Below are 16,793 nucleotides of genomic sequence, written 5' to 3'. Positions count from 1 at the left end.
TTTCATTGCATACCATTCCTACACCATTTTATCCCCTTCCTATTGCAGCCAATTCTCACTCACATCACGATAAATTTCTTTTTGAAGTAAATACTTTTTTATCTAGTTAAAAGGTCAAAGAAAAAAGGAGGCTCGTTAAGGTGTGTTTGCGCATAATGTTCTGACCCCGCTCAACCACGTTTTTGATTTAATTGTCCACCATAAGAGGAAGAGATAGAAACTTTCAAAAAACAACTTATCGTTCGAAAATAAGTGTTTTATCCATTTAAAAAATCGCTTCAACTCTGACCTTTATACAACGCAAACAATAAGTTATTAGAGGGCCAATGATAACTGCCACTAGGGAGCGTAAGAGACAAGACAAACAAGAAAATTAAATAAAATTACAAGCCTTACTTAAGACCAAAATTAATTGAATTTTACAAGAAAAAATACGGGACCTGTCTTTAATGAGAATAACAAGTAGACAGAAAACAAAATGTGCAAAACTAGAATACATGAATTCAAGCAATGGCTTCATTTATATCATCGAACAAAACGTTTGAGATCTCTCATTATCCAGAATCTCATACGACTAAAAAGAACAACCGCAAACAAAAATCAAAAGTTCAATTCAATTTTGCGAGGAAACGGTGTCGAAGCCTATAAGATCAAAACCTATCAACAAAAAAATGAAATAAGTAAATTGCAACTTATGTCAACGCCTCTTTAAAGTGACTTGCTACTCTTTATTAATGTGGTATCAATATGGTTGTCGGACAAGACAGCAAAAAGAACCCCAAACATTGGAAAATGTCACGAAAAAATTTTTAAAATTTTTGAAAACACGTATTTCAACACAAGAAACAATAATGAAACAGCAAATAAATCTACATGTTAATTCAATTGAAAAGATGCTACCTCATTTTTTAATGAGGCTACGCTAAAAGGTTGCAGAAGTAAAATCAAAAGGGGGAATTTAAAAAAACTTTATATTTTTAAAACCGTAAACCCTTACAACCATAAATTTTCAACTTAAAATGTTAAATAGTTTGAATTGGAACTGTTTATGCAGCCATTGTTTACATGTGATTAGTAAGACTATGTCCTACTAAAACACCACACATTAAAACTGAATACAGACAGAGTTCAAAATTTCACGAACATTTTTATGCAATTGATGTTGACGACAAAATAACTTATGTCTTTGATGAAATTGTTGTGAATGTTCAGTTACCTCATTTTGCACGTAAAATTGAAAAAAAAATTTCTCTAAAATATATACATCACCTCATCATCATCCGAATTTTTTTTTGAACCGTAAAATTCCAGAACTAGACCAAAACTGCTCTTACTTGTGCTGGTTCTCCTTTGAAACCGAAAAATGTTCCAATCGTTACCGAAACAGCTAATTTCACCAAAAAGTCCGTATATCCAAAATAAATGATGAATTTTGGATGCGTATCAAGTTATAAAACCAAAGAAGCATTACATCATCTAAAATTAATAGCAATTTACGAAAACAATTTGTTGGAGCCATAGAAACCATGAACTTTACTCCTGAATACGAATATTGCTTCATTGGATTTTATTGGAAAACAAAAAAACCTTTTTAATGGAACCTATAAATTAAAAAATATTTTCTTGTAATTGGGATGATAGAAATTATCATAAAATTTCAAAAAAGACAGGCCCAAAATTTAATCTAAATCTTTTTTCAATGCAACTCTCAACGATGAGAACCAAACCGGCCTTGCTATCGCTGCGCGGCTTTTAAAAACGTATATATTATAAACATGGCGTTAAAGGTTTTTTGGCGAACGAAAATCTAAACTTATCAAAAAAATAAACTATGCTGGAGGTACAATTAGCCAATTTCTGAGAATACGATTATTGTTTCAGCAGTTTTTTTGTCTGCACCATCGGTCAAATTGGACAAAGGGGGCCAAATTGGCATATTTGATGAATTTTTTATGAAAAAAAAGCCCTTAATTTTTAAAAATTTAGTTGAAAGTTTTGCCAAAACAAATGGTTCACAGAATTCTCATAGAAAATGAGAAATGGTTCATAGAATCTTTAAATGTAAAATCAATTAGACTATCGTTAACAACGCTATCATATTTTGCAAAAGTGACTTAAAATTTAAGCGAAAATTTCGAAAAATGTGAACAAAAAAAACGGAAGTTAGGCTAGCGTTCACGAATCTTTAAACATCCGTAACTCCTTGGAGAAAGCAAAATTCGAAAGAAATATTTTTATTTTGAAATTTTACGCTTGACAAGCTTTCTACCACTCACAATCCTGTACGATGAATATATCGATCGGCGAAAATTGACTGAACAAATAAAACCAGTTGAGTATATAGTTCCTCCCCCACTAAAGTGGGTCGGAGCAATCATCATAAAGTTGTGTGCTTAGTGATTACAAGTTAAAGCTAATGTTATTAGAGTTGATTATTCTGAGACCATGATCGGAAGTGGCGTCGTTATCCCTGAGCTCCATTGAAGTATCTGCTGTATGCATCCATGTCTCACTGTGACTGTGAGGTGTGTAAGATTAGTTTTGTTAAGTTACGACCCTAGACTGGTGTTGAAGAATGTAGAAGATATCAAGAAGGAGTGTGTGTGGTACTCTACTCAGGTGGATGACCTCATCAACATCACTTGGGTAGTCAGACACTGGAGGGTCAGGGCTCTATTCTTTGAAAACATGGAACTACATGATTTCCCAAGAGATGTTAGTTTGGATATGTTTCTCTGTATTCTAAACAAATCATTGTTAATTGCTCTCGAACAGAAGCAATTATTGTAAACGTGTGTGTCTTTTTACTATTCGAAGAAGAGTATTGGTATTCCACAGGTTTTTTTTAAGCTAGAGCAAGTTTGTTCAGGAATTGAATTTTGACTTCTTTCGTTGCGAACATTTACCTCTGTTTTTACTGAAATGTTGAATTGTTGAATTGTGAATTGTTGACATTGTTGAATTGTGTTTTCGAACATTGTATTTTAACAGTAACTTAGTTTGTAATGTTTAGTTTTTAAGAACTGCTGATAATATTCAAGGTGAAGAGGTCATTTTGAGATTTTTTGATCCTATATAGGCCACCCTTACATATCTAAACTACAGACACTCGACTACTTGCCCTCCACCTACCTCCCCTAATCATCTACCCCCCTTTTTATTGACTTTTCGAGTAACTTTTAAGCCCATAACTTGCGTTTTTTGTGATCTAAAATTCTCTCTAATTCACAATTTCAAGCAGCTGACCTCAATTGGTGCCAATTGAACACTAAAAGTTAAATGAAAAATGCGCCAAAACTGGTGCCATTTTTTCACGTTAAATATTGATAATGGTATATATTAACCTCTGATGAGTTTATTTAAAGCCCCCGAGTAAATGTCCCCGCCCATTGAATCAGGCTGCTATTAATTAGAGATCCCACTAGCCGTTCAAGAGCTATTCTTCCGACGTTAGTTGGTTATGTTTAGCAATTTTAGACCACAATTTCTTTTCTTGGTTGGCCGTTCTTTTCTGAAAAAAATTGTTCACATCACTCCGTAGAGCGCTGATTAGAGCGTGTACAACCATGCCGTCAGGTAGGCAGTTCTGTAGTTTTTTTCACATGGTCAAAGAAAACTACTTTTTCTGGGGATAGGGCAAAAGAAACAGATAAAGTTTTTGCCAGAAAAAATGTAACACTTACTGTTGAAAAAATTTTCCGCGGAAACCTATCAAATAGAAGCCCACCTCCCCACTCTTGCCCCCTCCCACCACTGTTGCCCCCCATCAGCAGCCCGGTGACCTCCCCCCGCTGCGCTCAAATCTTGCCCCTTCAATTAGGCTAAAGCTACCCTCACTAAACCGTGGCTAGCTACTGACGAAGCCAACCTCTCGCCGGTCGTTTGATAGCAATTCTCCCGACGTTAGTCGGTTATGTTAAAGGTTCTGGGAAAAACGTTTAATGTTTTATCTGACAGCATAAAAGGCTCGTGATGTTCGTTCATGCATCATGAACGCCTTTTGTGCTTCAGTTATTGGTCTTGAAATGACCACTTTCGGTCTGAGCATTAGCTTTAAAAACTTTTCAATCAGCCTCTTCAACTATGAACTTTCAAAGAAATAGAAACGTATCAGAAATAGAAACGTATCAAGCCAAAGCAAAAATTTGAAAACACATCATTGTTTACAGATGAGAGTAATGATAGATGCAAGACATCAATTTTCTGGTGAAAACAATAGTCACCCCTATACGTGTGCAAATCACGACTTTCACTTAGCACTCTATGAATTTAAAAATTAACTTGCTAGCAGAGTGATTTTTACAGCATTCTTTTCAGGAGAACGTACTCTCTTGCGTTTTCGAACCAATTCTTGGATTTGGGGTCCTCATGTTTGAACATTCACATCTTGTCAGCAGATAATGAAACAAAATCATCCAGATTTTCCCAAGTTGGCTTTTGACAAATTTATATACTAGTGACAGTTGAAACAAAAATTTTCACTTATATATATGAAAGCCACAGTGATGAGGACAATTGTTTTTGCAAACGTCAATATATTTCCTTGAATAATTAAAGTAAATTGCGTAATTTGGTCTTGAAATATTTTATAAATGAATTCGTATACGAAAGAATTTCTACACGTTATTTAGAAATCCAATGGAAAGCCATGCATATATTATTAAAAACCCGCAGTCATCTGATTCCTCGAAAAAAACATATCAGGACAAGTCTTGAATTACAATCCAAAGAATTGAAATAACTAAGGACCTTACAACCAACAATTTTCCTGCATCTTTTTGAAAATAATGAAAGTTTTTGAAAAAATCCAGAAAAACAAATTACATACAAAATCCTTTAATCGCAGCATGGCATATTGCTTTAGAAGCTATAAAACAACATTTTGTAGTTCCGTCAGGTCAAAAAGGACAAAAAATCAAATGAAGACAATTTTTAAAAGACCAAAATCATTCAAAATTAAAGGGTACATGAGTCAATGAAAGTCATGCTTAGAAGATGAAACGGACAAGTTGACAAAATTTGGAGAAACTATAAGCCCAATGAGAACTGTTATAATTAAGAAAAAGCGAAAACACCACAAGAAGAGCAACAAAAACACGTGAAATATAGTTTAAATGTCATATGTACCACCGTTGAGAACTTACACACACATGCACACACAGACGCTCCCACACCCACACACGCACACACACACCAACTGACACACACACACACCACACACTCACACCAACACGCAGACACACAAACGCTCATCCTCCTCTTCCCCCTCTTCCTCTGCTCGTTACGGCTCTCTTTATTAGCCTTGAGGGACTGCTAAGCATGAGACCACACAGCAGTTGGTTCCGCAAATGGACACTTTAGGCTAGTGATCTCAGAGCATTGTAGATGTCCTTCATCAGCTTATTGATCTTGTCAGGTTTTGGGTGGACTCCGTCTTAAGCTAGATGTTTGACAGAAAAACGTTTTGTTGAGTGGAAGGGAATGTTTAGCTTCTTGCATGTTTTTCTGTATCCTTTATTAAGTTCTTTCATAACTTCTTTATGTTTCTTTCTTCCGGGACACTGGACGCACACAATGTCGAACCCTTTGCCCAGATACATTTTAGTCGTTTCTTCGAATTTGAGGAGGACACCGGCAACGTCATTCTCCGAATGATCCATATTCCCTGCATCGTTGCCGCCCCCTAGCATGGCAATTTTCTTCACTTTCCGTTTGATAAATTCGTTCTGGACACACTCTTTAGCCATTTTTACCCATCCCTCTCCAGGGCAGCTGACACACATCCTCCTCCTCCTCCTCCTCCTCCTCCTCCTCCTCCTCCTCCTCCTCCTCCTCCTCCTCCTCCTCCTCCTCCTCCTCCTCCTCCTCCTCCTCCTCCTCCTCCTCCTCCTCCTCCTCCTCCTCCTCCTCCTCCTCCTCCTCCTCCTCCTCCTCCTCCTCCTCCTCCTCCTCCTCCTCCTCCTCCTCCTCCTCCTCCTCCTCCTCCTCCTCCTCCTCCTCCTCCTCCTCCTCCTCCTCCTCCTCCTCCTCCTCCTCCTCCTCCTCCTCCTCCTCCTCCTCCTTCTCCTCCTCCCAAGTCTAGGTAGAGACTTAAGAAAAGACAACGCTCGAGCAAAATGCACTATAAATAGACCATACTTGACTCATTTGAGCTATGAAAAGAGCTTAGCTGGACTTTAAGACATTCTGGACTTTAGCTCGACTCAAATTTTTCGCAAAAGACTTTAGCTGGACCCAAATTTCTACAAAAGATTTCAGCTGGACTTAAAATTTGGGCTGAACTTAAGCTCGACACAAGATTTGCAAACAAAGTCGAGTTAGAGTCTCTTCATTGGTCCATCTTTAGTCTTTTCATAAGTTTACTTTTTTGCCATTCCGTGCAAAATTGCATATAACGTAGTCAGCATGTATACTACTTCATTTTTTACGATTCAGAAAAACCACAAATCCCTCAAAAACCGGCGCCATTTTTTTTTAAAAAATAGTTCATAAATTTGGAGGGGGAAACAAACTGAATAACGCCGAAATTTTGTTATGGCTAATGGGATTAGGAGCAATACACTTAAGCTAGCTGGTTTCATTGAATCAAGTAATGTGGTAATATGTTCGAGCTGCCATATCTCTTTATCTTAAGATTTGCTGAAAATATTAAGGCTTCTGGCAGTTTTCCAACTGTTTCTTAAGTTGGACTGCTCTGGTGCACAGCTATTTAGTCTTGCTCCGGCTCTGCTTCTGTATGTACAGAAGCAGAAAAAATGAAAAATATCGGATTTTGAAAAGAAATAGACTTATGAAAAGACTAATGGTGGACCTTAGCTGGACTTTCTTTGTTATGAAAAGACTTAAGCTAGACCCATGAAAAGAAATTAGCTCGACTTTAACTAGGAAGCTCGACCGTGTAATTATAGTCAATATTGTCCCCCTACTAGACTTTTAAAGTCTTTTCATGATTTGAGGTGTAGGCCTGGGCTCCTCCCCCCCCCCCCCAAGATTATTGGGCTCATACTATAAGCAACATCCAAGCGCAGGTCTCATATCATTACGCATTAAATATGCATGTATGTACGTGCTATGTAACTGAGGGTTTTATAACGTACGTGGGGGTGGAAGGGAGGCAAACAAAGAAGGTCAGAGATGGCTACCTATCAAGTTATTTGTACGCAATTGATTTAGGTGCAAGACATCAGTGTATACGTAACAAGTGAGTGGGGTGCGGCTGACATAGAACTGGTTCTAGACGAGGAGAGGATGAGTACACTGGACCTAGCCAACTTCAGGGACGAGCAGGAGTGGACTCTCTTCAGACACGTGGAGGTGGAGAAGATGCCAGAGCACCCAGACAGTTCTATCAAACTGGGGTACACTGCTGGGTTCATAGTGGCACGTTGTAGAGTACAGAGACGCATCAAGTTGGTAATCGTTCTCGAATTGAGTCTTTCTCATTATAGCCCCCCCCCTCCCCTCGGCTTAGTGGTCATATAACCTATAGACCCCATCATGGTAATTATTCCATAAGGGGGTCTGTAATTTCATGGGGGGGGGGGGGAGCTATAATGGGAAAGACCCAAAAATTTAACAAAAATTGCATATGCTATCGGTTTTTTCTGTGGGAACGAGCCAAATTAAAACGAATCTTTTTTGCGCCAAATTATCTTTAACTTACAGAAGACCCCCCCCCCCCCCCCTCCAATCGATTTTTTCCAGATACGATTTCCTCCCCATCTTATAAATCTCAATTTATGAGAAAACTCAGAAACTTTAGGGGGATGGGAAGGAAGACGGGGGGGGGGGGGGGGGGGGACGTTCAAAATTACAGAAACGTTCAAGTGTCTGTAATTTTCTTTCTCAAGAAGAGTTACATCCCTTCAAAAACAAGAAAAAAGTCAGATCTATCCTGTTTTTGGTTCGTCAGTTTATGAGTTTATGATCATGGGGTTGAGCTCACTGACCAAATTTCTCCGTCCTAAACAGAAAGTTTGCTGCATAACAAGTTTGCTGGTAATAATGCGATGACAAGACACATCATCAAAAATGTTTTTCTGACCATTTTTGACTTTTTTGTCATGCGATTCAAGATCTTGCAAGACAGACGTTAAGATTTTAGCTTTAGGATTGCAAAACGCTAATTGCAAAATGAAAAATGAAGCTCTGAGAAAAAGTTGATTTCTCAGTTGAAAGTTGAAAAAATGAGGAATCCACTGAAGGGCAAGAAACATGCCTAATTCAAATAATATGCATCCACTAAGCTTGGGGGGGGGGGGGCAGAAATGGAAAAGATGCGTTTCAGGTACTACGTTGTGAACCACGTGAGCATGATGTTCTCCCTGTTGGTGCTGTCCTTCACCATCTTCACATTTGACCCTATCTGGAACATATACAGGATAGGCAATGCCATGACACTCCTCCTTGTAGCTGTGACCTTCAAACTGTCTGTAGCTGGAACACTCCCTCCCATATCATACCTCACATACTTGGATGTAAGTTGACCTACTAACTCTTCTCCCCTTCTCCCGGGAAGGAAATTTTCCACAAAATGTCGTGAATTAAAAGCTGTTTCCTCAATTTCTGCTGCACATAGGTCTTAACCGCTATAAAACAAAGTTTGTAGCAGCTTTTGTATTTTTTGAGTCCTGCTGGTTTTTTAATGCAATTTTTGTCCGCTCGTTTTCTTTTCAATTGCTCTCGAACGAAGTTTGATGCAAATAATGTAAACGTGTGTCTTTGTAAAGAGAAGCCATTAATTGATTTTTTGATTGCTTTTACCCTAAATGGTGAGGCGTTTATTACAGGATAAAATTTTGCGCCGGGCGGTATCGATAGAAACTGCAAATTGGTTGCGAGGATTTTTAAATAAATAAATTTCGATTAAATTGACCAATAAGGCTCAATAAATTTTGTTAGGCATTTGTTGTGCAATTGGAACAAACTTTTGGAACAAACGATTGGAATAACCACAACATAGTGGCAACGTAGTGAAAAATTGCAAATTAGAATTCTTCGCAATAAAAAAATTAATCTTGAATAATTTAGAAGTACATCCTGGCAAGTATGCTCTATCTGTGTCTGCTGTGTGTGGCATTCGCCCTGATCACGCCCTGGAAAGATGACCCAAATCATGCTCCCATCATAGACAGGTACCTTATCAAGGCCATGACTCTGGTGCTGTTGTTATTCCACGTGGTCTACGGGGCCAAGTTCCTCATGCATACAAACAAGAGGATCAACGAGATGAAGTTCAAGGACAATATCTACATGCAACATCTCAAGGACATCGGGGTCAGTTCAGGATTCATTCCTCATTCTTCACTTCAGGATCTAATAGAGTAAAGCCATATCCAAGGAATTTATGCAGCTAACCCATTTGTAAATTATATACGTCATTAGATCCCAAGTTGAGGGGTTCCGACCATACCCAGGTTTAGGTGCGCGACCCTAGACTGCTCTTATCAGACCATCTGGGTCGCACACTGGTGGCGTGGTGCGACCCAAAATACATCGTCTGGGAAACGCTGAGTCGCACGATGGCCTGGACAATGGTAGCGCTACGGTCTGATCAGAGGGCAAAGTCGCACTATAGTCTGATCATAGGTCACACAAAATTCTGGACAGTGGTCGCTCTACGGTCTGATCAGAGACCAAAGTCTGGACATAAGTTGCCCCAAAATCTGACCACAGAGCATCAACAGACCATATTTATTTTATCACTGTTTTTGATGACTCAAAAGAAAATTTGCAGATACTTCAAAATGTCTTTCTGTTTATATTTTTAATAGCCGCCCTCATCTTCTCAGCCGGCTATTATTGCGCTCGTTTTTTTTTTACTTCGTCAAACTTTTTTTCGCTTTACCATTTTGCCGCTTTTTTGACATTTTGCGTGAAATCTTTTTGACTTCTCTAGGCTAGTTTCTCTCTTCTCTCTTTCTGCTAAAAGTGAATTTGAACATCAGTTGCTAAGCAAAGCAATTCAAAATGAACAGAGTCGGTATAAAAAATTGAAGTCAGAAATAGAAACGGGATAAACCCATAAAGCCCAATTTTAGATGCCCGCTATTTGAACGTCGTTCCTATAAGTCTTAGTTACGACCTCTAATGCTTATTGGTGTTAATAGTAGCCCCTGTAGCCTCTCTCTAAGAAACAGAAGTATGTTCAACTACGAAATGCCATCAAAATAAATCGGACTTAAAAAATATTTTTGTACAAAAATCTTTTTTTTCAATATATTCTATTCGTTCAATCCCAATCATGCTTATTGGAATCAACGGCGGCTATTTTCCGGCAATCTGCCGGGTATGTTTATCAATTAGTTTTGTCCTAACCTTAACAAGATATACTAATTTAATAAATTTTCAGTTGAGTACTACATAGATTTGAATTGAATAATTTAAACAAATAACAACGGATTATGACATGTATTCAGGAATGGTCTGATCAGAGGGAGCGTTGGTCGCACTAAAGTCGCACAAATTTTTTGGGTCGCACTACGGTCTGATCGTCGCGCTACGGTGTGATCAGAGGGCTTTGGGTCGTACGATGGTTTGATCAGAGGTCTTTTGGTCGCACTATGGTCGCACGATTTCTTGAGTTGCACTACAGTCTAATCAGAGAGCCTTGGGTTGGACGATGGTCTGATCAGGGGGCAAAGTCTGGGAAATGGTCTGATCAAAGCGGTCTAGGGTCGCGCACCTAAACCTGGGTAGTGACCTCTGATTAGACCATCTTCAAGCGCACACATGCGCACCCTGCGATCGAATTACACGGTCTGGAAAAGTAAAGGAAATGAAAGTCCGAGACTTGTCTGATCAGAAGTCACATCGGTCTGGGATGTGATTGAAAACGATTTCGCACGTCACGATATGAACAAAAATAGCTAAAATACTAACGGAGAAATTCTTAATTTGAACTAACGAACAACTGCTTTTCAAATTTAACAATTTTCTTTACCTGTATAGACTGATATATCTTTTCTTTACGTCGGTAAGACAAAACGCAGTGATTGGTATTTACACTCATGTAAAATTGACGCTCAGGTTGCATTTAGTTGTGTGAAAACAATCGAAATTCTGTTTCTTAAGTTTTTAATAGCGACAAAGCGATAGCTGGGGCTATTACTGCCTTTCTCTTCGTTGATTACTATTCGAAGAACTTGAATTGTATTGGGGTGCTGTCTTTTCTGCGACTCGAAGAGGAGTATTGGTGGAGCGTTTTTGTTTTTCCGATATTTTTGAGTGCATTTAAAACAGAATGTAACAGTCAATGCCGCACGTGAAAATTAAGTGTATCAGCTGAAAGAACTGAATGACAGAGAGAAGAGAGAAGAAAGAAGAGAGAGAGAGAGAGAGAGAGATTTTCTGTTCATGCCGCGCTTTTGAGAGGGAGAGTATGAAAATTAGGCGCGAAGAAAAATTTTGCTAGGTGAGCGAATTTTTTTGATCAAGTGCGGCTTTTTCGAAGCAGCTTTTTAGTTTTGCTCTAGTTCTTCTGTTAAAATGGTTTTTCTCAGCTCTATTAACAAAAAATGTAGGTTGAATAGGTTTTTTGGCTATTTCAATCATACATTGGAGTTTTAAATGCATCCTTGTGCTATTTTTGTGATTTTGTTTTTAGACGCTTTTTTAGCGGTTTCTGTACTCTAATTCATTATTTTAGTGGCTGATAATTTTTTGGTTGAATCTACAGGTTTTTGATGGCTTTTTATTCTGAGGGGTTTGATGGCTTTTTATTTTCGTTATTATCAATTGATGATTGTTTAAGTTGAATAAAATAGGCTGAATTTAAAAAACTTTTACCTAATTTTCTTCTTTTTGATTTTTTTTGGCTGATTCTTCTGTTTCTTCATGTATTTCAGAAAATTTTATTTATTAATAGCCGCACAGCGATAGCTGGGGCTATTATTCGCCTTCTCTTGGTTTTTTTTTATTTCGTCGTCAGGATTTTTGTTACGACCATATGACGTCACAGCCACTTTTTGTTCATTCGTTCATGCAATTTCAACTGAATTGCATGCGTGACGTCATTTTTCGCTCTTAGTGGAGCGAGTTTTTGCGTTCATTCTTGTGATTAATTTTTTGGTCACACTTGACTTACCTCACTCTCAAAAATGACTTACTCACTTTGAAATTGACTTTAATTTACTTTAATTCAAAGAGATAAGGTCAAATGGGTGCGTGTCACTCTAAATGAAGGTTATTTGAGAGATAACATATCAGGCTATTATTGGCCTTCTCTTGGTTTTTTTTTATTTCGTCTTCATGATTTTTGTTACGACCATATGGCGTCACAGCCACTTTTTGCGATCAGCTAATAGAGGCAGCAATAACTTATACAGATTTTTAAATCAAAATATAACAGACCAGCCTCCAATGAAAAGACGAGTTTTTTGGTCTGTCTTTTTCACTGTTTTTTTAGACTGCCGATCTACGAATCTATTGCAGCTATTTTCTGGCAATCTGCCAGCTATGTTGTTCAGTTGCGTAATTAGGGACTGTGGCAAGGTTATTGTTACTAAGTGAATTAAAAAAGTTAGATTAGACATATTTTCTTAAAATAAATTGATCAACTCTGCATTTTTTGTTGTCTGTACTTTTCGGTCAAGCTTGTTCAATGAATCAATAGTAAATGTTTCGCAAAGTGTGATGAGAACAGTTTTCGAAACTTTGCTATTTTCAGAGAATATAATTGAAAAATTAAAAATGTCTTTTTGGATTTTTTTCTTTAATTTTTTTTCTCGTTTTTCTAAATTTTTCTCCATTTTTACTTTGATTTTTGCTGTATTTTTTAAAAGTTTTATCTGATTTTTTTCTCTTAATGGTTTTCCATTCGATTCACTGTCTTTTTTAGGTTTAGTGTTTTGTTTAGTTGACAAATTTTAGCTGAATTGTTTTAGGACTTGTCTTATTATGTTTTATTTTGTCGTTAAGATTTTCCTTACGAATGTATGACGTCCCAAATACATCAAATCTGATTTTCCTTCGTTTGCTCATGCAATTGCAACTGAATTGCTTGCGTGATAACTTTTTTCACTATTGGTGGAGAAATTTTTTACAATTCAAAAACTTTGAGTTGTATTGGGGCGCTGTCTTTCTTTTAAGGTCTGTTCACACATTTTCATGATTTTTGAAGTCAAATTGGAGTAGTGATTTTGATCATGCCGATACAGGAAGTGGAGCGAAAAAGTGAGTGGATTTGCGGCGTGAATTTTTTTCGCTCTAAATTTGAAGTGGAGTGAGAAAACTGTGTTTGGACAAAATTTCGCTTTCTCGCTAATGGTTTTTTTGTTCACACGCGGCAATTTGACATTGATTTAGAGTTTCTTAACAAATTTTGTTATCTGATTTTTTTAAATGGTTTTCCCAATTCTTTCGTAGGCTGCTTTAGGTCTAGTTTTTGATTAGTCGAAGAAAATTTTTTGAATTGTACGTCAAGATTTGTTCTGCTATGTTTTTTACAATTCAAAGAATTTGAATTATATTGGTGCGCTGTTTTTTTTTAAGATGTGTTCACACAATTTTCAATGGCTTTGATCGTTCAAAACGGGATAAACAGGTAAAACCCAGCGGGCATTAAGTTTCATTAGAGGTCCAAAGTAGGTTTTAGTTGTCCGTCAAGTGCTAATAGTGGTGCAGCTGCTGGGATGGCTTTAATTTAAAGTTAAAAGGTCATTTTAAGGAGTTTTTGTGCTCAAAATGGTGCAATTTTTCATGTTTTTGGTTATTTCTTTGAGTTTCTTTGTTTGATTAGTCTTAGGTTGAAGTTTTTAAAAGTTGATTAAGTTCTTTTGCGACACAAAACTTCTTGTTATGACCATTTTATGAGCTATAAGTTTTGATACTACAAACACAAACACGCGAAAGGATACTAATTTTGGCAATTTTTTTCAGCTTTTTTTAAAAAAAATTTTGTCATTTATTGAGTTTTTTAGCCCTAGGTGCCAAGAAACCTTCTCTAGAGTTCGATAAATGTTTGATGATAGATTACTGCATATTTTTTAGTGGTAATGGAATGGTTTTCAACTTTTTGCCATCATGAATTTTAGCATTTTTTGACAAAACTTGCAATTTTTTCATATTTTTTGACATTTATTGCCAGTATTCAATTTGTTTGAATCCCACGGGCCAAAAAACCTCATTAGGGGTTGGATAATAAGTTACTGAAGAATTTCTAGTTGCCATGGAATAGGTTTCAACTTTTGAATATCACAAATTTTAGCAATTTTTTTTGACAAAACTCTTTTTTTTTGACAAAACTTTTTTCAGGTTTTTGAAAATTTTTGTAATTTCTTTCAGTTTTTCCAGCTTCAAGGGCCAGGCAATCTCCTTTGAGGTTTGTTAATAGGGCACTTCATAGTTGCTAGTAACAGTGGAATGGTTTTTAACATTTTAATGTCTCCAATATTAAAATTTTTTGATAAAATCTGCAAATTTTTCAAGGTTTCCTAAAGTTTGTTAGTTTTTGATATTCGTCCATTCTCAAGTGCGAGAAAACCTATTCCCCATTCTGATAAAAAAGTTACTGCATGGTTTTAAGTTTCAATAGATTTGTTTTCAACAATTTAACCTTTCGGCTTTTGGAAGTTTTTTGATAAAATTTGCAGTTTTTCTAGTTTTTTCAAAACATTTGTATTTTATTTTTTTCTTGTCTCAGTAACAGGTAACCTCATCCAGTGTTTGATAGTATTTTAATAAATACTTGCTAGGGGCAATTAAATGGCTTTCAACATTTTAATAGAACGAATTTCTATTTTTTGAAATTTGAAATTTTCTCTAAAAATTATTGCCTATCGATCTATGAGCCAATGAGTTTTTTAAAGCTTGGAATTGGGTTACTGGATAGCCTCTAGAGACACAGAAATGATTATGAAGATATTTATACCACAATTTTCAGCAACATTTTCTTATAATTTGCAATTGAATTCTTTTTTTCTTAAATTTTTTGGTCACTTTCGAGTTAATCTATCTTCAAGGGCCAATGAAAATTTTTCAGGGCTTGCAGCTATAATATTGAACCGCTTTCAGAAACAAAAATTGATTTTAAAATTATTTTTGAAACAGATATTTTTAAAGGGAAAAAATTTTGCCTTAGGTTTAAAAGCTTCGAGTTTTAGCAATGAGTATATTTGGTTTAGTTTTGATTCTTTCAGTTTCTCAATTTTTGAGATGATTTTGTTTGTGTTCTGGCTGGCATTGTTCAATTGATCTGCTGGTCAGGTGGAGTACGTCTGAGTTTTTCATTCAATTGTTTGAATTATATTTCAGAACTTGTCCTGCTATGTTTTTTTCATTCGCGTGATTAATTTTTTGGTCACACGTGACTTACGTCACTCTCAAAAGTTTCATTCTCACTCTGAAATTGACTTTTCTTTACTTTTTATTTAGAATGATAAGTTACACAGAGTTATTAAAATAATTAAAATACTTAAAATTATTTAAGAGCAGCTATTAGAAGCAGCGATAAGTTATACAGATTCTTAATGAAATATAACATCTCAGCATTTAATAAGAAGAAGTTACTTTTTGATTTGTTTCATTTGCTAACTTTTTGAGATTATAGATCTAGGAAGCTGTTGTAGCTATTTGCTGGCAATCTGCCAGCTAAGTGCTGTACATTGCAATTCAGAATAACAAAAATTGAAAATTATTTGAGAAATAAAAAAAATAAACCTTCGGTCTAGATATAAAAAAAATCAAGACACGAATAAAAGAACTTGACATTTGTTTTATGGACTGTTTTTTTGCGTTTCGACTTTAAGTTACGATCTTTATTATTATTATTCCATCTCAAGAGGCCAATCACAAACTTGACACAAGTTTTCGGCCAAATATGGGCAAAATTGGACAGATTTTACCAAATGGAAACTTGGGTAAAATCTAGCTATTGCCAGTTTAAATTTTCTGTTCGAATGCGTGATGCACTATTAGACGTACTTTGAGGTCTATGGAATAATTACAACGCAAATGAGTCAAAAAAGTAAGCCCATTTTCTACAATTTTTCATCAAATGAACAAAATCTATGAGCATGGATGTTTTTCATTTGATAAAAAATTTTTCAGGAAATGTTTCACTACAGTGAATGACTCAACAAAACGCGCTACTGGGTCTAACTTAACATAGATACATCAACGGAATGCAATTGAAAATGATTTTGTTTCAGCTGCAAAAGGAGTCACCATCTAGAGAAGGCTTTCTCATCACACAGTGCTAACTTGGCCTCCAATTTAGTATTATACCGACCTCTGATTGGACAGCTCTTTATCATGGGAAGGTCAATTACCTCACTCCTCACTCCTCACTCACTCAACAACTAATTACTACCTACCCAGCAAAACGCTGACTATACGTGTCGAGAAAAAAAACGAACAAAACTTAGTCTCATTTGGTCGGTTTTACCGTTTTTGATGACAACGAAAATATTCGAATGTTTCGAAAGAAGCGACACAAATGCTGACATAAAGCGAATAAAAAAGACCTATTTTGTCAGCTCTTTAAACGTAATAATTAAAAACTTACTAGGTTGATCTTTGACAACAAAATTATTTAGCTCAATTAAGGATAAAAAATTTCGAATCTAGTTGCGTTAGTTCATTATTTCCAGCTCATTAATTGGAACTAAATGGAAAAATTAATAGTTATTAATTGCTCTCGAATGAAATGTGAAGCAACTATTGTAACGGTGTGTATCTTTTTACGACTCGAAGATAGTTATTGGAATATTCCACAGGTTTCTTTTAGCTGAAGCAACTTTTTCATGATTTGAATTTTGAATGAGAACTGCTGGTAATATTGAAGATGAAAAGGT

General features: G+C 36.3%; 1 protein-coding gene across 1 annotated transcript in view; it reads left to right on the top strand.

Annotated features, from left to right (window-relative positions):
* Nucleotides 1-16,527, top strand: part of LOC142351814 (uncharacterized) — a 26,734-nt gene extending 10,207 nt beyond the window's left edge. Inside the window, exons 4-7 of the mRNA XM_075404014.1 lie at nt 7,174-7,409; nt 8,288-8,477; nt 9,031-9,276; nt 16,149-16,527. Of these exons, the coding sequence (XP_075260129.1) occupies nt 7,174-7,409; nt 8,288-8,477; nt 9,031-9,276; nt 16,149-16,199 (723 nt within the window). The 3' untranslated portion in view covers nt 16,200-16,527. The remainder of the gene's footprint in view (nt 1-7,173; nt 7,410-8,287; nt 8,478-9,030; nt 9,277-16,148) is intronic.
* Nucleotides 16,528-16,793: the final 266 nt, after the last annotated feature.

This window comes from Convolutriloba macropyga, chromosome 13, assembly GCF_964194025.1.
Source record: "Convolutriloba macropyga chromosome 13, txConMacr16.3, whole genome shotgun sequence".
NCBI lineage: Eukaryota > Metazoa > Xenacoelomorpha > Acoela > Convolutidae > Convolutriloba > Convolutriloba macropyga.
The sequence above is the reverse complement of the archived record's forward strand: the minus strand, read 5'-3'. Positions and strand labels throughout refer to the sequence as shown.